The sequence below is a fragment of the Dendrobium catenatum genome, unplaced genomic scaffold (genome assembly GCF_001605985.2).
Source record: "Dendrobium catenatum unplaced genomic scaffold, ASM160598v2 fragScaff_scaffold_1297, whole genome shotgun sequence".
Taxonomy (NCBI): Eukaryota; Viridiplantae; Streptophyta; class Magnoliopsida; order Asparagales; family Orchidaceae; genus Dendrobium; species Dendrobium catenatum.
Window position 1 is genome coordinate 848,323 of NW_021319759.1, and position 22,178 is coordinate 870,500.

Sequence of the window (22,178 nt, forward strand, 5' to 3'; positions counted from 1 at the left end):
CGAGTCTTCGGTCGGATGCATAGAAGATTACACTCAATTCCTACAAATGACTAGGCTTGGCAAGAGCAATTGAAGGCGCTTTCGTGATTACAATCAACCAATTGAGAATTTAGATTTAGAAGAAATTGAATACAAGTAGAAGGGAAGACCTTTGTTAAGGCGATGTGAAGATCTTCCAATCAAGGCCTTCGTCATGCTCGTTGATGGCTTCCGTTAGAACGCACAAGATGCCATCCACGTCCTCTTCAATAGTATGGTCAATCTCTTTCTCCTTGGTGATGTACTCAGATATCTTGATAAGAAAGAAGCTTCTCTTGCCTTGTGGGGGGAAAGGACCAAACGCTGAAATCTGAAATTGGTTTCAGATTCTTGTAAATAGATTATGGAAATTTTGTAGAGAAGTGCCAAGATGATCCGTGGAAAATTCAGCCAGCAGCAGGTAATGGCTTTCAACGCTTCTCACAAGGAGATCAAGCACTACAGAGGGATTTCTAAGGAAATCCAAATAGGGAGGTTGGCTGTTACGGGAGAGAGGAGAAGTCCAGAAATTTATTTCCTAAATTAAAATGAGAATATAGGAAATATTAAAGAGGTGGGGCTTGAGGAAAAATCGGCTCAGGTTTAGGAGTTTTGGGAAATATTTCCATAGGCAGTGAATGGAGTTAGGAAATAAATATTAAGTGGTCCCCCATAGAGAGCTGGCGGGATTTCTGATCACGGGAATATTAAGGAGGGATAATAAAGTGTATTAACTCAGGTTTTATATTTAGGAAAGGCTTAATTAAAATCCAATTGAATTTTGAATTTCAAATTAGATTAAAATAGAAGCTCCCCTAAATTAGATGAGTTGTTTTAGGCAGGATTTTGAAATTCAAATTCAAGGACTTGAAATTCAAAATTATCCCAAATCTCCTCACACCCAAGTAGGAAACTCATAAGGGGAAAGCGCTTGAATGTGGCCGGCGGCTAAAATCTATGGCCGGCGGTTTGGGCTCGGGTGGAGGGAGGATAGTGGTTCGGGTGAAGATCGTGGGGAAGGATATTGGCGGTGGTCTTGAGGGAAGAAGAAGGCTCGGGTGGAGAGGTTGGCGGATTAGGTGATGGGGAAGTCAAAGCAATCAAGTAAGAAAACGAACCACGAACCCGGCCGTCTCCAAGGTTGGTGAGTAGTGCGCAAATCTCCCTCTCCTAGGGATCTCTCTCCATTAGAACTCACAAGTTCTCACAATGCTCCAAGCAAGAAGACAAAATTCTCAAATAATCATTCATTGCCTTGAAATAAAACAAAGGGGCTTTAAATAGCCTCATACAAAGGACTCTAACTGACATGACACAAATGCCCTTAGGCTTACACATGACCACTCCCATACAAAAGGGTACAAAGGGAAAATAAATAAACACACATAAGCAAATAATAAAATGCATGAAAATAAAATACATCGACTCAAAAATATAACGAATCGATCGTGGCCGTAGATTGGCGGCCACGTCGCTGGTAAACTTTCCATGATGATCTGATGTCCTTATCATTACAAGTGTAGTTGGGATAAAAGGGTTCTCAAATATGAGACTATATTGTAAGTGGGGCAAAAGGAACCCCAAAATAATAAGACCTGCATAGCATGTGGAGCAAAAGAGACCCCTAAAGAGGTAAAAGGGATCTCTATGTTATTCAATGGCGATAATGTCAGGTTTACCTTGACTCCATTAAATATGTATATGAAAAAGCAGCCAAATCTTTTAATGAGTAAAATTGATATTCAGTATGGATCGAAGAGAAAATAAAGGTTAAAAATCAAATGAGATTTTATGAAATTGTCTTTAGTAGTTTATCTTTTATTTATGTTTTTAATGATCAGGATTTTATACTCATGCAAGTTAAATGTATTTTAATTTTGCATAGTTTATTGATCCCCATAGCTCACCAGTATTTTCTTACTGGCTATTGAAAAAGAAAAAGTGAAAGAAGACTAAGTTGCAAGTATTTAAATCAATTATATATTAATGTTTATCTTAGTTATGAATTCTACTATGGAGGTTAGTAAGCAATTAGATGTTACATTACTTTGAACTTATTTGAATTTCCTTAGTGGCTCTGTAAATATGTCTTTGTGAGAATATTTAATTTATTAGATGCTTCAGTTTAATGAGATGAATGATAACTGTTAGATGTTTTATAAAGACTTCCAAATGTTTCAAAAGTATCATATGATGTATTGATTTAATTATAAAAATATTATGTTTATATTAGTAATACTCTATGTACTGTTAAGGGGTACTGTGGGGTATTACATTCTTCTTATGCAAATGGAGTATAAGTAAGGCATTTTAATACTTATAGGAGCACAGCTTCGTCAATGCATAAATAAACAAGTTTTTATAAAATCCGATTTGCTCAACAGCATTGAGCCCCATGAGCATTGCAAGAGAAATTTTACTCTAACCTAGCTTTAGAAAATAAAGCAGAAAACTGTAAAAGAGTCTCATACCGCTTTCTTGTATGGCCTTCTGTATTCAGAACCATCAATTGGATTGAACGGTATGAGATTGACATGTGAACCACGGCTATAGCATTGGAGAAGCTCAGCGAGCTCTACCGCATGTTCTACCGCATCATTTGTTCCAGCTAAGAAACAAAGAAACGTTAAAAAATCAAGACTAAGGCTTTGTTCGGGACAGCTTTTTTTCTGCTTCTTAAAGTAGCTTTTTAGTAAAAAAATTTTCTTTATACTTCTTAAAGCAGCTTTCTAGTACAAAAATTAAAATTTTTGTGCTATAAAGTTTAATTTTTGTACCAGAAAGCTGCTTTAAGAATTAGAAAAAAAGCCGTCTCAAATGTAGACAAGGCTTTATTTGGGACAGCTTTCTTACTGATTTCTAAAACAGCTTTCTAGTATAAAAATTTCTAGATTTGAACTAAAAATCTACTTTAAAAAGCAATAATAAAACGGTCTCAAATGAAACCTGAATGTGAATTTGAATGGTTTGGCTTTTTGTACTAATAAGGATTATGAAAAACAGTGCTAATTCACCTAAGAGTGTATACTCGAAAGACACCCTCCTTCCAGTTTCCATGAAATACTCCTTGCAATCATGCATAAGTGCATCCAATGGGTAGGATTTCGCACTCGGAATAATTTCCTCACGTATCTTTTGGTTAGGAGCATGGAGGCTGAAACAAGATAATGCAGGTGTAAGAATTTTTCTTTAAAATGAATTTTGTGATGTTAGACAATATAAATAATTCATTCTCACCCCTCCACGCACCCAAAAGTAATAATATAAGTCACATGAAAACAAGCAAAGAAATGACAAAATCCCACACCATAGATTTTTTGCTGATGTAAATTACATAAGTTATAATTTGTTGGTGTGTATTCACCTGACAGCCAAAGTTGACTGAAGTTTGTGTGAAGCCAACATCTTGATTGTGTTCGGCACACCAACAGTGGATATGGTCATCATTCTTTGCCCAATTTGTATATCCTACACAACCATAAGGAAAAATAGAACTTGATGATGCTTAAACATGCATAGTAATCAACAACCATGAAATCATTTAAAAAACGACCATATAACTTGTCAGACATTATGTGTAAAAAATGTACTCGTCTACTGAATCATTGGTGGGAAAAAATGATCTATTAAGCTCATTGATGAATTCTGAAAATATAAACTTGTCAAAAACAAAAAGTGAACACAAATTGCGTTGTATTTAAGTTCATGTCCGTGTTTCCTTTTATTTTATGTTAAACAAGATGTTAGACCGGTCAATTGGACTGGTCCAGCCGATTCGACGGGATCAGCTTACGCGAACAGAGGCGGACACTTCCGCCTCCTGTACGCACCGAATGCACGCCCAGGCGTGCGTTAGCTGTTTAAGAAGAATTTTTGAGGAAGTTAGGAGGGAAATTTGAATGGAGGGACTGTTTAGGGATTTCCTTTTGATTTGTATGTATTAAATAGTTTGTTTTCTTAGGGTTATGGCATCTTGAATTTGGCTGAAATTTGAGATCTCATATCTTTGGGCTCTAGCGGCATCTCGAGATTTTTGAGAGATCGATACTCCTCTCGAATAGAGGATCAATTGTATCTTGTTAGTTTTTCTTCCGTTAGTAGGCTGTTTTCTTTGATTTTTCCTCTACTTGTTGAGTATTCTCACTGATTTTGATAGGATCGTTAGGTTTCACTTGAGATCTTCAAGCGTTTCCTATGACAAGCCTATCATATTGATCCTAAGATCAGATTAAGTTCTCCAATATTTTGACATCCACTTCAAACTTGGGGGCCAAATTCAATCAGCATCGTAAACAATTCAGATTTCAACTTTCAAGGTTTTTTATTCTTCTGGATTTCCCTTATAAATGCATGCGTTTGAGCTTGCCACTCTATTTTTACAGCTCCAAAACAGTTCCTTAGGCTCCTGCTATTGCTGCTACACTACAATCCTGCAACTTATGCTTCCTATCAAACTATTGCTAATGCTGAAGTCCCAAAATTGTGCTTCACGCCAGCCTCTAACGTTGCTATTTAGAATAGTCCTAAACCCCCTTTGCCACAGATTACTGAATCTTGAGTTTACTACAGTTGGTTTTCGGGTTTGGATGAATTCTTGTGAAAAACAAGAAAACTAAAGCTGATTACAAGTGTTTATGTCCTGGGAAAACTGAAAGTTGCTAATTTTGACTTGAGTTTGAAGGATTATGTACAGTATTGTACATTTCCAGACCTTTGTGGGCTATAAATATGACCACTAAGGCATGTAAAAAATAAAATAGTGAGCACCTGAATATTGCAATAAAATTTCAATATACTTCAATTCTTGTGTATGTGCTAGTCGGGTAATCATTCTTTGAGTGCTTCATAGTTCATATATTTTAATGACCACTTTCGGAAAAGGCTCACCATGTGCCCAACTTGAAACCTAGTTCTTTCTTTTTGAGTGATTTCTATCATTATTCTTGCTCTTAATTTGTTTGGCCACCAATGTGTGATTAAAATTTTGTCAAATGTGATACATAATACATTCCATTTCACAGCGTAAAACTTGATCATTACTAAAATTTTAAATCCTCACATTTTTTGTGAGGAATCAATTTTTGGCTACTATTAGATTATCATTTGGAATGAAAAAAAAAAAAAGTTTTTGCTATTCAGTGTCTGTTGATGTATAGAATGAATAAAATTTAAATCACCTATATGGTTAATATCTTACAAGAAAGTATATAAAGCCCATTGAAACAATTCAAAAAAACCAGCAATCCGGTTGAGCAGGCAGGAATAGAGGTGGCGTTGGCGGCACAGTAACGATATTGGATTCCGAAATAGGAAAATTTTCTTTGCATGATCTAGTAAGAATTTCACTAAACAGTTCAAATTCATAAAGCTAAAAAATCTAAAAAATATCACAAATTCTGTTCATCTAAATTCAAATTGAACATGCAAATAAAAGATGATAGAACAAGAAAAATAAAAAAGAAGCTTATGATACACCTTATTCAAGCACCTGTGAGCTTCCAAGACTGACTTCAGGTTCAACATTGGCTCACCCATTCCCATAAACACAACATTTGTAACCCTATGCTTGAAAATCTCCTCAATCGCCATCACCTAAAAGCCATGTGCAATATGACTGAACACACAGTTTCTTCAAGATCAACCTAGGAGTCAGATGCCAGAGTTTCAGAAGTATACCTGCTCAACAATTTCATGCCGAAGAAGGTTCCTTGAATAACCACCCTTACCGGTGGCACAAAATGAGCACCGCAAGGGACAGCCAACCTGCATATTTAAAGCCCAATAAACAGAAATGGATGAAATATAAATCTACTAATAATAGTCATGATGTTACAAAACAAGTACTGATAAGTTGGCCGCCAATAGAGCAAATATAGATGGAACTAAACCAATGAAGGAACGATACTTCTCAACCTAATTAGAAGATATACCTGCGACGATACGCAGGCAGTGAGACGAAAAGAACCTTTATCATCTTCAACTGGTATCCCAACAGCTTCTATTAATCTGTTATCTTCTAATCTGATAAGTATCTGCAAGATAATTGCATAAATAACATGATAAAAACCTTACCTCTGAAGAGTGACGACGCTAGAATTCAATAGAAAAACCAATAAGCAGAAAAAACAAAAGAAACCACAACATTTTTTCAAGAGAACGTAATTGTAAAACATAGATATAACTATTTATGCTGTTCAAACGTTTTAGATTTTTCCCTAGGGAATTAGGGATTGAAATTTCCTGTTTATTCCTTACACATTATGAGTTACATAATAAAGATGAAACACAACAAAAGATTAACTACTTGAATTCTCTTATGTAAAAAGTTCCATTAATATTCTACTATTTGTTTTATATCAAGGAAAATATAGACAACTTTGTGGGATATCATCAAGCCTGCATCATGACAAGAGCTTATAGCTTTATAGGTCCAGGATATTGGCATAAATTGAAAGGTACATCATATTATGGTCAGGAGAATGCAACAACTCATACAGCTACATGTCCTGTAGGGATGAATTGTACGCACATGAAAATTACCAAGTTACAAAGGAGTCCACTTGCAAATGTGCCAAGTGAACTCTAGCTCCTCAATGGGATCTTCAATTTCTATCAGGAGAGCCTGTTGCTGTAGATAGTAACCATTTTGTATCATAGTGACCATCTTTTATCATGTGCTACTTGTAATCAAAGTTTCTTCTATTAAGATAAAAAAAAAAGGGTTGAATCACCACATCATAGAGAACAAACTAACAAGTCTCAATAAAATCAACCAATAAGCCATCACTAGATTTGCCTGATGCATGATTAGAAAAGACACAAAACCATGATTCCAATAGACTTTAGGATAATCAAACCATCCAAACCCTCCAATAAGATACACAATTTACAGGTTATGCTAAACTTTGCTACCTGAGGCCTTTCATATGGACAGAAAAAAAAAAAGTTATGTCAATAACTTCTTTAATTTGGAATAAAATGTTGATACCTACTATTTGAGGCCAAGTTTTCTAATAAGTTAGTTGTGTTTCATCCAAATTGAACAGATACTTTAAGACAGCTTCACACAATTCAATTGTAAATGCCAATCTCCATGTCACTATATGTGCTTTAGAGGGCTGTATTTTAATTTAAAATTTTAATAGGCTTTAACTCAAAGCCAGCCTGCTTTCTGTGCATGCATTATTGTTCAGTGTTTCATTTGGTCCATTCTGTCTTCACCTTTATGCACTGAAGTCCTTAATAATTTTTTTAAAAAAACTACAAATATGTCGTTTTTTATAATGGTGGCATCAACTTAACTGATCACCAAACTCAAAAGGACTTTGTCAGCACACTTTTCTTACACCCGACCAGCAACAAACTTATGTGGCACTTTACTTCTCCTATTAAGAATCTATTATGGCACAATGAACCAGAAAAGTGATGAGGAATTCTCTTTCTATTCCCATCTATGGCTTCTCACTTCATAGGTATAACTATCAGAGGGCCTGCTTTCTATAGATTTTGATTTCAAGGGATTGTATCAATCAACAGGCCTTTGCCTTCAACGGCTTCCTTCTTCAACGGAAAGTAGCTGTTTTCAACCTTGACAAGCTTTTCAATTTGCTTTCCAATTAAGTTCATATATATATATTTTTTTAAATATACAACTTGAAACTGAATGTCATAAATGATTGCACTTTTATAAGAGTAATGCTTCACCCACCTAATATATAAAATGTTTAAAACAGCCTCCCTTAATTAATTTTCTGTGGTGGATAGTTATGAATAAGCATTTAGTTTTCTGTTGGTCCCATTGATGTACAAATCAATCTGCAAATCCTGTAACCTAATAATCTCCACTCGTCCTGTGATATATATGGCTAAATTATAAGAACCAAATCATTATTCTCACTACGCAATAATGATATCGTTTACATTAGGAAAAAAACTAATCCAAATCAACAAAATGATCTCATCAATAATTCAAGAATACCTTAACAGTGCCATCAGATGCGGTGACAGCTCGGTGTATGGGTGATCTTCCAACTCTCCACCCAGCTTCACGCAGCTCTTCCCGAAACACTTGAGGCACTGTCGTAATTCCCAACAAACAAAAGTCAAATGATGATTTTACTATATTCTGTTGTTTGATTGGCTTCCGGTCTTCCGGAAGCAATCGTTATTTGTTATTTGTCTTAACCTCTATTATTACCTTCAAAATTCATTAGATGTGATTTCATTTTCGCAAACTAAAAAAGACAAATTTATCAATATCACAAACATGTCTTCTGTCCACTATCAAGTATCAACCAAATGAGCAATAGGTCAAACAGAGGAAACATGAATCGAATACATCGTTATACTCACAGTGGCTGAAGTCTTGGATTTCTTTAGCCCTAGTCTTGTACAGGAGATCATGGAGCTGCTTTCCTCTATAGCTTTTCTAAAACATTTTTTGCCAACCCACAAAAAGGTAAAAGAATGACTATTTTAAGAAAAAAACAGCAGACTAGGCTTTGAAGGGGAAAAAATGAAAAGGAAGATCTTCTACAAGAGATGGTTCACCTGGCCATAATCTAGGGCAAGCTGACGAAGCTCCGATTCCGACATGCCAATGAGGAAGCGAGAATCCGTCTTACGAAGCCTCGGCACCACCATCGGCGGCGAGGCGATGGCGGCGGCGGCGGCCATGGAAATGTGGGGCCGCAACGAGCGTGCAATAGAAGCTGAACAACCTTGCTGCAGCACCGCCATGGATTAGTCGGTCACTAAACCTACCATCTGCTTCTCGTCTTCCTCTACGATAGGATTTCGACAAACGCAGGGTCGAGGATATTTATTTTGAGCTCGATTGTGAATGTTGTGTTTTATAGTTTCATCTGAATTCTTTCATTCTCCTATTTAAGTTTGAATTCTAATTAGATATTTTAATTTTGACACATTGAGCATCATGCAGCATTTTCGTGTGAGATATATTAAAGTATAGATCATATATGGGATATTAACCAATGAAATTGTACAAAATGGCATATACAATAACTATATTAACTTGAACACCCAATGAAAATTGTCATATATACGTCAAAACTTGAAAATATTCCTTCCAAATCTCAGAAGTTCTCTCAACAACATTGCGTAGTTATGTGTTTCGGTCATTAAATAACTCTTGATCAACTACATATATCCTAGATGTACTTCCACGATAATTATCCAAGTGATATCTATATCCCGGAAATGGTACAGTTAATTTATCAGTATTGACATAACCAGAATCTACAAAGTAATAACTATTACAGGGTATTCCAAATTGTCCTTGCTCCACAACCTGTTTAAGAATACGATGTTCGCAGTAGATCCCTCCCATCCAGATGTTACATATAAAAACTGTCGATCGAATGACACTGCAACCATTACATTCTGTGAAGTAAAACCTTAACAATTTTGTAAATTATTACTAACTACTGCACGAATATGTATCATTAATTGCTCCGACTGCATTTTTGAAGTAAAGGTAAATTATTCATTTACACACACAAAATGATGACATTCTGAATATGGTTGGGGCAATTTTATAAATTCATCCGCCAAAGACACAATTGCACACAGAACCTGATTGAATTACAATAATAGGAAAAAATGCATAACGTCTATTACAGAGAATTGCAACAAATGAGTGAGGAAACGTCAAATCTACTACAACCAAGCTTTGGATGCATAAAAAACATGAATGAGAGCTAATGATATATTTAATCAACTCTTTAAGAATTTCACCATCTTATGTCACAAAAATTGTTTTGTTATTTTTATTCTCCTTCAACAAATATTGAATTGCTAACAGTGCTTGTGTAGTCAAGTTTTCCAAGCTACTTAAGTTGACAAAATAGTTGGTAATTGTGTATGGTTCACTTTTTTTTTTCCACGGTTTCCTTAAAGAAAACATCATTTTTATTTTACCCCACCAATAACTTATTTAGATTGTCTAATCCCCTTTTTTCTTTGGGCGCCTTACAGGTTTGCATGTTTCACCACTAGATCGCTTCGACCAAAACATTAGATTCAGAACAAGTTGAAAGTTAGGAGTCACATCACCCATTGCATCAGGTAGGTTGATGTTCAGGGTTCCTTCAAGGTCATGGATTTCATCATTAGCAGTCAAAAACTCATCTTTAAATTGTGGTACATCGGCATCCTCTAAGTTTACTATAGTGGTTATTGTCTTATTGGATATGGCGCTAGTGTCAGCAACAATGTTCTCAGCACATATCTTTTCAAAAATGTCATATTGGTGGAAAGGATGTCAACGAAAGTGGATAAGCTTTGGATTCACATACAATTTCATTTTAAAAATGGATCTTTTAATTGGGTTGGTATAACATGAGAACTACTTAAGCAAAAGACCAATACCTGACCAATCTCTTCCCATAACTCGTCATTCGCAATTGAAATGTGTAACTCCTCATCCCAACCCCAACCGCTCCAATTTATTAATTGATATAGTATTCAGAAGTCTACTTTCATATTGTTTAATCTTATCATTATAGAAGATTCAGTGTGCGACGAGAAAACCTTGCCCGCGACTGCTGCCGAAGTCGTATCAAAGAGGAAGACACGCGATTAGGGGAGAAGAAGAATCAGAGAGAAAGATGTGGTAGACGAGAGCGATGCTTCCAACAAGATAAGGGCATTCGCACAACTCCACGACACGGGCGCTGCGGGAGAGACTTCTCGCGAGGATAAATCGCATTAAATTCGTCGAACTGAGATAATTACTAAATCCCATATTTACACAGTAAATTCAGGATTTACATAGGAACGAGATTTACGAAGCGCTTGAAAACTATTTGGCAGACTTTGCTATAAATCCAGCGTAAATATGATATCAAACAACCACTTAGGCTATTAGTTTTGTATGAAATCTGATTATGCTCATCAATCAGATTGTTATGTTGCCTCGAACCTTAGTTCAAATTATCGTGCTCGTTAGGGGCGGGTTTTACCACTTGTTTGGGTTCAGGTGCTTTCACTTGAATTTTTTTCATACAACACATTGGCGTTGTGTACCTAAACCCCCCAATGCTAATAAAAAGATAGCATAACGCCATAATGCTCTAGATTCAGCATCGCATGTGCTGCGTGACGCCACAGCACTGTGGGTTTGAGAGTAGCAACATCATGATGACATAGGCTTGAGCGCTACTTCACTCCAAATTGGCATCTTAAACACTGCGAGGCAAACTATATAGTTTTCTTTTTCATTTTTCTGAATGGTTGCATCCCCTGATTTTATTAACTTGTCTTTCTCTTGTGTTTAGAGTGAGAGAACTATGAGAGTGGGCAAAGAAGAAGAGAGAGAGAGAGAGAGAGAGAGAGAGAGAGAGAGAGAGAGAGAGATCTGTACTTTCTTCCCATTTTCATAATGAATTCTTAGTGTTGCATAGCTCCATGATTTTTTCTTGATTTCAAGTTTTCCCACGTTAAATCATGGTGTCTTTTACTTTCCACTCCTCATCCCCAACATAAGCGAGAAGCCATTTTAGCTCAAATGTTTTCATGCGTATTTATTTAATAATTTTGTTAATATTATTTTGTATTAATGCAAAAATTATAATGTCAAAAAAAAATATAACACACAAAAAATTTGCAAGCTAAATTGTTGTTTAGGTGAGCTCAGCTGACCCTTTTTTTATCATATGTATTATCAATATTTTAAAGCTTATTTATTAGTTTTTTTAATTGAAAGTTTTATTTTATTTATAAAAATTGTATACTTCATTTAATTAAAAATTATTATATTATTAAAGGCATAAACATAACATGGTCATGTTCATCAAATTATTATCCAAATTTTGAAAAATTTGTCATTATTAATAACTAAGAGCAAGTTTGTATTAATGAACCTATGCTTGATATGTGATAGTCTTTATCATTCAATTACATTCATACAATTACATCAAAGAGATTAAGGCTTCTTTTGGGACAGCTTTCTTATTGCATCTTAAAGCAATTCTTTAGTACAAAAAAAATTTGTATTTATTTTTTACTAAAAAGCTGATTTAAAAAGTAGTAAAAAATTTGTCCTGAACGAAGCCTAGCCTAGGCTTCGTTAGGGATGACTTTTTTATTGCTTCTTAAAACGAAATTTTAGTTAAAAAAATTTAATTTTTGCACTAAAACTCTATTTTAAGAAGCAATAAAAAGCCCCTAAAGCTTCATTTGGGACGACTTCCTTACTATTTTTTAAAATAATTTTCTAGTACAAAAAGTTATACTTCAAAAAAATTTTGTACTATAAAATTGCTTTAGTAAGAAAGCTATTACTCAATTAAGCCTAAGTCATGCATCTCAATGTTCAATTCGATAATGATTGATTGATTGATAAAAATGACTATCTAATTGAATAAAAGTAGAAAAATAAAAAATATTGTTGCGGGCTAGAATATACGCGGCGATAGAGTTATTATTTTAGGTCTTAGCGTTGTACGGATAGCTAGCTCACACACAGAGAACACAAGATTTTTTACGTGAAAAATCCTTGAAAAAGGGCAAAACCACGGGGCCTAGCCCAGTTGAAAATGATTCCACTATAATTTGATTCGGTTACAAAGGGCTGACTCGCCTCCAAGGGCAATCAGATTACAATTAGCAATTGTTTGATAGAAGTTTGGCGTTAGACCTGGTGTCACTTGATAGTACCATGGCGTCACATAGAAGTTCGGGTGTTAGTTGGTAGTCTAGCCTTAAGAAGAATGTTGGGCCTTGAGCAGAACGTTGGGCCTGAATGTCGGGCATGAATGTCGGGCATTGAGCAGAACGTTGGGCATTCAGCAGAACGTCAGGACTTGAGCAAAACGTTGGGCCTTCAACAGAACGTCGGGACTTGAGCAGAATGTCAGGCCTGAACGTCGGGCCTTGAGGTGGTGTTGTAACGAAGCTCCGACGATGGTCCGGCGAGGTTCCGACGGTGGTCCGGCGAGCTCCGGTGGTGGTCCGACGAGGTTCCGGCGGTGGTCCGGCGAGCTCCTGTGGTGGTCCGATGAGGTTCCGTCGGTGGTCGAGGAGGAGCTTCTTCCTTCTCTTCCTTCTCTTCTCCTCTTCTCTTCTTCTCTTCCCTTCTTGCTTGGCTCCCCTTTCAAGAGAAATGAGGGTTCTATTTATAGATTTTCTGGAGTGGCATGACCCTTAAATAGGTGAGAGATCAAGGGTAAATGGGGAGTAGTTGGATGGACGGCCGATATTGAACCCCATGATTATGGACCGTTCGTCAGGCATTTGGAGGCCTTAGTGATTTCAGAATTTAGTGATCTTGGGCTCGTTGGATTCTTCTCGTCGAGCCGTTCGATTCGAGTATAAGCTCGTTAAAATCGGAGACCGTTTGGTAACTCAAGTTGTGGTTTGAACCTTCCAACAGCGCTTTGAACTCTTGATTCGGACTTATTTGGGCTCGGATTGGGTCGATCTTGGTGTTGTTGGGTTCGTAATAATAATAATAATAATAATAATAATAATAATAATAATAATAATAATAATAATAATAATAATAATAATAATAATAATAATAATAATAATAATAATAATAATAATAATAATAATAATAATAATAATAATAATAATAATAATAATAATAATAATAATAATAATAATAATAATAATAATAATAATAATAATAATAATAATAATAATAATAATAATAATAATAATAATAATAATAATAATAATAATAATAATAATAATAATAATAATAATAATAATTTTATGATTTGTCATATTAAAGTTTATCTATAATGGCTTATAAGCCCAACAAATTCACTTAAACTCATCGCACATTAAAGAGAAATAAATCTGAAAATTATGATGGGTCGGATTCCATTGCCCAAAAAATAAACAAGGCTTGGATGACCTTCCAAGGCCACGGGCTTCTAATTTAAGGGCATCTCCAACCGAAACTCTCATTTTTCACTGCAAAATTCAGTAAAATCAAAAAGTGTCGTGATTCATCTCCATTGGAACGCCATTTTGGCCCGAAATCATCGTCGTTTCTTTCGCGCCTTTCTCAGACTGAGTTCGGTAGAGCGAAAGAAATGGCGAAAGTGAACAGTGCGACGCCAATATTAGCGTCGCACTGTTCATCAGAGACTGAAGGACGACAAAAATAGAGTTCAGTTGCGATATCTGAGGCTCTCCATTCTGCCTGTTTGCCGAACTGCAAAAACTTCATAGCCACGACGCCTTCTTTTGCATCGGACTAACGACTGCCCAACGAGGATTTTTTTCAAAAACTGGCGGATATAGTCAGTCAGGATTTTATGAGCAGAACATATTCTCTCAATCAAGATTTTTTTAATGTATGAAGGTCTCTCAATTCAGATTCTCTTTTGATGACATCTGTATGCATGATTTCACCATCGAAGAAAGTCATGAAAATGTTTATCACTTGTAAATAAGTTTAACACCAAATATGATACTAATGTATTTTATTCCTATCACTCATACCACCGTATAAACTTTAATATTTCATTCCATCCCATAATTGATCTATGAATGATAGATATGAAATATTAAAATTCAGAGTGTTATATATGTAAATAACATGATATAAAGTGGTATGTATGTAAATCCCCCTTTAATTTATGGTGCGTCATAATTTGATCATGATGATGCTTCTCCATTGAGTTTCTTATTGTGGGACTGTTTGGTTGTCTGAAAAGAGAATACAATGTAAAAGGAATACGGTGTAAAAGAAATACTTCGAAGTTGTTTGTATGATTGTAAAATGAATGTATGACATTACTTTTTCTTTTTTGGTTTGAAGTAAAGTGAATGAAATGTAAAGTGCAAAAAAGTTATGACCGAGTGACCGACAGTGAAGGGTGGCAGCAGCTGGCAGTGGAGGTGGCAGGCGATGGTGGTAGGCCGGAGGTGTACGACGACAACCGACGATGGAGGGTAGCGACCAACGGACAATGGGGGCCGGCAACAGAGGTGGCCGACCAGTGATGGCTATGGCGGTGAGTTTGCAGTGTATTTGAAAATTGTCCAAATCGGAGGAATTTCAAATACACGCAAAATGAACACTCTTTGCAGTGTATTCCAAATACATTGAAATTTTACTCTGCATTCCTTTTAGTTCAAACCAAACATCAATATTTTCAAAACTCTTACATTTAGAATACTTTTTCACCCTCTTTACAACAAACCAAACAACCCCCTACATCATAGAACAATCAGAACTAGGTTCAAATTCTCTCCATTTGTAAAATAACTACATTGATGTAATTACCTCGTCTCAATCATGCACTTCATTATTTGGCTAAGATTGAAGCTTCTTTTTGGGCAATTTTCTTCCTGTTTTGTTTTTTAGATCGTAATCGTAGTTTTGGCCATTGCTTTTTCTTTACTTGTAATAAATTTTTGTGATAGAAAACAACTTTAAAAAAAATGTATTTTTTCCACAACAACTTTACAAACACTTTTCTAAAGAACTGCAATCGTCCCAAATGGACCGCGAATCCATCATTGCCAAAATACTTTGGATGAAAAAAAAAAACACTCAATTCTGCTGCCCAAAGCCTAGAATGAATTACTGCAGCGAAGAGAGAATTCCGCTACTGTAATTACCATGATGGTAGAGGACACCAAACTACTATTTTCGTTAATTAAAATGCTTACACAAACCTTCCATAACAGCCAACAAGCTCCCGTAGATCAAAATAGCTATAAGAAAAAAAAAAAAAAAAAAAAAAAAAAAAAAAAAAACTTGTTTATACATAAAAACAAGTTGGAATAGAGTTGAAGTTTGATCCAAATAGAGATCAAATCAAAATAAACGGTTCGAACAAACTCAGATCATAATTGTATTGAGTGATTAACTAGCTAGTTCTTGGCCTTGCTTATACACCAATCAGACCAAGCAAATGTTGAATCAACTCGAATTCGGATCATTTACAGGTTACAGCCCTACCAACCAACAGCAGGAACTTGCTCTTTAGGACTACTAAAACAAATGCAATGAGCAATAAGTGGACTAAACAGCTTTAACAGTCATAAACATGCAAGAAACCTGACATTCCATATGTATATAACAACTTCATCTCCATTCTATTGAATAAAGGTTATTTCAAAGACAACACTAGAACAAGTGAATCTCTGTACAGTAAAACAGACCAAGTTGCAGGGAAAAAAAATTACTAATACTCCTATTTCCTGATGATTTTTTCAAGCTATAATTAGAGAGGAGAAACTGAAGGTCCGAGATAAGGAACCTTACTATTTGCAGAATTCTCTGAGGTTCCCTGACTAATTCTATGTCAGTATAGGTTGCTATTTCTTTCTGGAATTCTGTAGCTGAGCTAATGAAGATACCACCTGATTCATGCTTGGCCTGAACTTAGAATTTCTGGAGAGACATTGGAGAGCTAGTGAAGCCACCTTCTGTGCTTCGGTGCGAGCATATTGCCCATCCAGTCGATTGTCCATGATGCTAAAAACCTTCCTTTTGTTTAAAAGATAAGGTCTTGCCCATTCGACAAGATTGTGCTCTCCATGAGGACGGTTCTTGTCGATAGCACGCCGACCCGATAACAATTCTAAGAGAACAACTCCGAAGCTGTATACATCGCTCTTCGTCGTCAAGTGACCTTTTGAAAACAGGGCAAATGTATTGTTAGAGCCTGTAAGTACTAAATGCTGATAAAGAAGGTGTCAATGGCTTGCTTTGGAGATGGTGTGGATGCTTGAAATAAAGTATGTCTTAAGGCATTTAAAAGATTATGACAGAAACTTAAATGAGGTTAGTAATAGCATCTTAATTAATAGGCCGCAAGCAAAGATAATTCAGTAGTAAATTGATTAATTTATAAAATAGTGAACAATATCTAGTGTACGCTAACCCTCTATATATATATATATATATAAGCCTCGAGGTGTTTTTCGTTAGTGAGGCAAGGCGTAAGCCTCACGGATAAAGAATTGAGTAAATGAGAATTTAAGGGTTTTAACAGATAAATAACAGTAAGATTCTATCATACAATAAAAAAAATCTAAATGAAAAGTGAAATTAGTGGAAAATAAATGCAATATATGCATCGTATAGTATAATTCAAAGTAAGTTGACCGCGGGATCGATTCCGCGGTTTAGTAGAAAATGAATCTTCCATCTCCGGATCTCAATTACAGCCACTCTTCAGAAGCAAGAGTCTCTGTTGAGGAAAGAAGGCGCTAGTGAAGGATGAGGGCAAGTCCAAATTTTTCATTTTTGCAGACGCAACTCCGGTGACTTTGGCCCGCAACCGACATCAACTCTTTCGTATAGAAAGCTTAGTGGATCAGCCGCTTCTGCATAAGCTGAATTAGAATACTGCGGGGAGGCAGGTCCGGGTTTCTGCAATAGGGAGCAGAGCAGGTAGGTCTTCGGAACGCCACACTTTCTGAGCTTTCCCACTCGCTTTCTGACACCTTTACCCGAGCACTGTGACGCAGTCGGTCAAGTATAGGCTTCAACGGAATAACGAGATCTCCACCCTTGATTAAAGAATCAACGGAAGAGATTTCACACGTTTGGGATTAGGGTGAAACCGAGACCCCTAGGCGTTTTTTGTTTCGTTCTATCAAACGGCCGAACCAAACGAAACGAAATTTTAAACACTAGTATAGGTAAAGAGCATTTGTGGGGGACCGTTTTCGCGATCTGAAATGCACTAAATCAAAAAGTTAAATTGCTCTAAGTGTTCTAATCTAGGGCTTCGATTTTACCTCAATCCAATTGATGGATTCGGAAGATCTTGGGTTCTATGAACTTGTAGACTATCCACGAGTAAATTTGGAGAAGAAACCTCGAGCTCCCAACGCCTGGATTGATCACAAATGGCTTTGGAAGATTTGAGGTCTCGGTTGGCCGGAAACCTTGATCGGCGGGGTTCGACTTGGAAGATATAGAGTAGGATTGTGGGAGCTCTCAAACCAAGAATCTCGGGTTAAGGAGGCTTGGTGAGAGAGCAAGAGCGAAAGGTCCCTTTAGAGGAGCCCTAAGGTCTCTATTTAAGTATTTATAGCTCTATCCTAGGATCAACGGCTAGGATTAGATCTAAGGTTTAATTCAGAGGGAGAGGGGATGATTAGCACGGGATTTGCCTGAGGGAAGCAATAGGAAAGATTGAAATTCCTTAATTATATTGAATTTGACCCAAAATAGGCTAGGTTTGACCAACCAAGGCTTGAGTTGACCAAGCCATGACCTAACCTAGTCAATTTGGTCAAATGGGTCCAAGGGAGTAAGAGGTTGAGCCAAGAAGAGTTTGAATTGGATTAGAACTTAATTTGACCCATACAAGCTAATTAGGTCAACCTGGGTTGGCCTGATCAACCAGGTTGACCCAGGACATGGGTTGGGTCTGGTCCACTAAGTCCAAAGGAGGTTGGATCTGAGCCTAAGAAGCATTGGAAGAGATTTGAAATCAAAAGGTAGGGTGTATGGGTCCATTTGAGTCAACCCTGGTTGACCCAGGGCCCGGATCTGGGCTCAACAGATTTGGTTTGACCCATGGAATTGATTGGGAGGGGTCTTGGGGCCTGGCCTGGTCAATTTGACCAGGTAAACCCCTTGAACCCAGGGTTTGACAAATTCAGGGTCAACAATAAGGTGATCAAATCAGTCTTGTGTAGTAGAAGCCATTGATATAACTTAAATATTTTATAGTTTCTGATCGAACATTTTGACTTGGTAATACATCACAATGAAAGGAATCATCTAATTCATAAAATTACTCAGAGCTGTAAATTGACCACCATGAACATTGTATGGAGAAGAACTGCATTAAAAGTCTTCCAGCAGAGTCAGAAAATAAATAAGGTGCGTACAACATAAAGCATATGTAACAAAGAGTTTCAACGTACCTGTTGCAAGGTATTCAGGCGCTGCATAGCCATGTGTTCCCATAACCCTAGTTGATACATGACTTCTATCACCAGTTGGGCCATCTTTTGCTAACCCAAAATCAGAAAGTTTTGCATTGTAATCCTGAGTTTGAAAAAAAAAACTAATGAGAAAATCAATTAGAAGGAAATTAAAAAGAAGATCTAAATTTTATATAAACCATACAGGACTAACATACAGAATCAAGTAGAACATTTGAAGCTTTGAAATCACGATAAATGACTTTTATCTCAGCACTGTGCAGAAAAGCAAGACCTTTCGCAGCTTCGAGAGCAACTTTTACCCGAAGAATCCAAGAAAGTGGTTGGAAGTGAGAACTCCCTGGCTCAAATAAAACCAAGTAAGAAATGGGATGAACAAAACCTTATAAAACAACTTCCTAAACCTGTAAATACAACAATGTAGACAAGCTAAAAAAATTGAAAATAAATTAGAATTGTTAATTACTCCTGAATAGATGGTTCTCTAAGCTTCCCCGAGGCATGAACTCATAGACTAGCAAGCGATGTTCATCCTCCAAGCAGAATCCAATCAACTTTACAAGGTTAGGATGGAAAAGCTGACCCAGGTAATTCACTTCAGCCTGCAAATTTAAATTGATCAACCCTTTTTTTCCAAGAATAAACCAACAGACATCATTAAGTACCTAAATCAGACCCCAATGAAGGTATTATAGAGCATATAACATTTTAAAATCAAACAAAGTTCCCCATAGGAAAATTATATAGTCTGAAGATTATGTTGGAGATGATTTCAATTCCCGACGGCAATTTACTAGCCATTTTCATTGTCTAAACCTTCTCTCAAGTTCAGAAACAAGATAGAATATTGGTCCAGTTGTCAAATAAAGTTACTGCATAAAACTAGGCAAATATTTCCCACATGTTACAGAGTCTAGCCTATTCAGCAATGGTTTCGTCCCCGACCGGTTTGAAATGCATTAACTGAAATATCATGCACTTCAAATTTATCAAGTCTTTCTAACGACCTTGTTCACGATAAACTTGCTTATTTTCTATAATGTTGTGAAGCCTGAGTTTTGCCATATTAATAAATGTCACATGAATCAATTGTGGTATTCAAAATTTATAAGTTGTTTCATTAAATGTGTTTTGGGGAATTGGTTGCACTAGTCTTTTCTTTATAAGGGAGACTTTGTCTTTAGGTGTCAATTGAAATATTAGGGCTATAGAAAAATTCACAATCACAATCATAAAAAAACCCGTAACAATGGCAATAGGATATAGCCATCAATTAGTGAATACACGTTAAATTCTTGGTATGTTTTGAGTGTTAATCTTCCTTCTGCTCCTTCGCTCTTGGAGATTGAATTAGGTCCCATAATTCCCAACAGCTTCTTCTATTTTCACCACCATTTGACTTGTGTTCATGCAAATACACAGATAAAAACGATGATCATGAATAATCCTTCTATAATGCTAACCGAATAAAACAAAGTAAACTCTTATAGATCAGAACTTAGTACTCACCAACCACTCCTTATGACCCTGAAACCCTTCCTGATTGAGCTTCTTCACAGCAATAACTATCCCAGTCCCCGGCTTGGCCGGAGCAAATGTCTGCTCATCAACCCACCCTTTAAATACGGCACCAAAGCCACCCTCTCCTACAATACTATCTGGTCTGAAATTCCTTGTAGCAGTTTTTAGCTCATTGAAGGCAAAGCTCCGGACATTAGATGACTTCAGAATCTCCCCTTCACTTCTCTGTGTTGGGGGCACAGATGCATTAGAAACCTTGCTGCTAAAACTGCTGAACTCATCTGTGCTGCCGAATTCTACCAGGCAACCAAAAAAGAAACATTTCAGTACATCTAGACAGTCATAATAAGCAGCATGCATAAAACCCTAGATTTCACTAGATCCCAAAAATAAAAGTTACTATTTTTGGAATGATGAATGGAGTTCCAAATCCTGGAACAATAACAGAAAAACGGAATTAAAGAAACCCATTCGAATGCACACCTGATGCCGAGTACAAGGGCTTTTCCACCTTCAATCGATCGCTCCAACAGAGCCCCATCAAACCGCTAACACTTCTTCTTCTCTCAATCCTTCCGCGCCATGCGCTCTTTCTAAGCACCACCGAAATCAAGGTTCTTATAACTTTGCAGAACGATAAAGGGAGAAACCAATACTCTGCCAGATCCAGAGGGGAACTGTTAAGACACATGACGTGTCCGGTTTAGAAGCTTCTCTATTATGTTCAAAACCTATATATAAACTGTAATATGTAATACCTGGCATTAATAAGATTTCACATTTCATTTCTCTATCTTAAGCTCTCTCCAGTTTCTTGTCTCTCGATCTCAACTATTCTCACATGGTATTTTTTTTACACGTCGGACAGCATCGGCGGTAGTAAACAGAGACACGGATCTTCTCATCCCGCCCCATCTGAAATTCTTGATATCCAATATCAAGAATCTGGTTCCCACCTCTCTCACAACCGAGAATTACTCGATTTGGAGACTGCAACTACTCCAGCATTTCTCGGCAAACGGCTATGGCGAACATCTCACCGGCCAAGTTTCTTGTCCGCCGGAGTCGAACGAATCAGAGCGAAATCGATGGATCCTAATAGACCGCAATCTGGTCTCAGCATTACTATCTACAATCTCATCCTAAATACTTCCATACGTCATCACCATTCGCACCGCTCACGAAGTCTGGACTATGCTCGAGCGCCGTCTTCAACCGACGAGCCGATCTCGGGTGATTCAGCTCAAAAACGAGCTTCACCAAATGCAGATGCAAGATCGGACAATGCATCAGTATCTTGATCAGATCAAGAAAATCGTAGATAACATCGCCGCGGCCGGATCCACAGTTGATACCGAAGACATAGATCTATACATTCTAAATGGCTTACCCGTTGCATACAACCCATTTAAAACTGCAATCAGGACGTCTTTCCAACTCGTCCAACTAGACGATCTATACTCGCTGCTAACAAGCGAAGAAATCAACCTTCAGCATCAGCAGCTTCAAGAAAGTCGAACGTCTGATTCCACAGCATTATTTGCGAATAGATCCACCAATTACAGAGGAAAGACGAACAAATTCAGAGGACGTTCATCCACTCGTCAACAACCGGCCGAACGATCATCGGCTACATAAACCCAAAATAATACAAGAACTCAAAATCAGCGCCCTCAATGCCAAATCTGCGGCAAAATGGGTCACTCTGCACTAAACTGCTGGCACAGGTGCAACCTGAACTACAC

General features: G+C 36.9%; 2 protein-coding genes across 5 annotated transcripts in view; both read right to left on the reverse strand.

Annotated features, from left to right (window-relative positions):
* Positions 1 to 8,874, reverse strand: part of LOC110108921 (probable dual-specificity RNA methyltransferase RlmN) — an 11,756-nt gene extending 2,882 nt beyond the window's left edge. Inside the window, exons 1-10 of one of the 4 annotated variants that reach the window (XM_028699475.1) lie at positions 8,569 to 8,874; positions 8,371 to 8,446; positions 7,997 to 8,094; positions 5,949 to 6,050; positions 5,695 to 5,781; positions 5,494 to 5,610; positions 3,383 to 3,486; positions 3,033 to 3,172; positions 2,490 to 2,626; positions 49 to 349 (exon numbers count right to left, since the gene is read on the reverse strand). In XM_028699475.1, coding sequence (XP_028555308.1) covers positions 155 to 349; positions 2,490 to 2,626; positions 3,033 to 3,172; positions 3,383 to 3,486; positions 5,494 to 5,610; positions 5,695 to 5,781; positions 5,949 to 6,050; positions 7,997 to 8,094; positions 8,371 to 8,446; positions 8,569 to 8,757 — 1,245 coding nt within the window. In that variant the 5' untranslated portion in view covers positions 8,758 to 8,874 and the 3' untranslated portion in view covers positions 49 to 154. The other 3 variants (XM_028699476.1, XM_020839778.2, XM_020839779.2) reach the window with 3 other exon arrangements.
* Positions 8,875 to 16,040: 7,166 nt separating this feature from the next.
* LOC110108889 (receptor-like cytoplasmic kinase 176) lies at positions 16,041 to 21,151 on the reverse strand. Its single transcript, XM_020839729.2, has 6 exons — positions 20,917 to 21,151; positions 20,422 to 20,729; positions 19,379 to 19,514; positions 19,110 to 19,252; positions 18,892 to 19,015; positions 16,041 to 16,637 (listed from the first exon to the last, which is right to left on the reverse strand). Exons 1-6 carry the CDS (start codon positions 21,122 to 21,124, stop codon positions 16,321 to 16,323), a joined length of 1,236 nt encoding a protein of 411 aa, XP_020695388.2. The 5' UTR covers positions 21,125 to 21,151; the 3' UTR covers positions 16,041 to 16,320.
* Between the last annotated feature and the right edge of the window lie 1,027 nt (positions 21,152 to 22,178).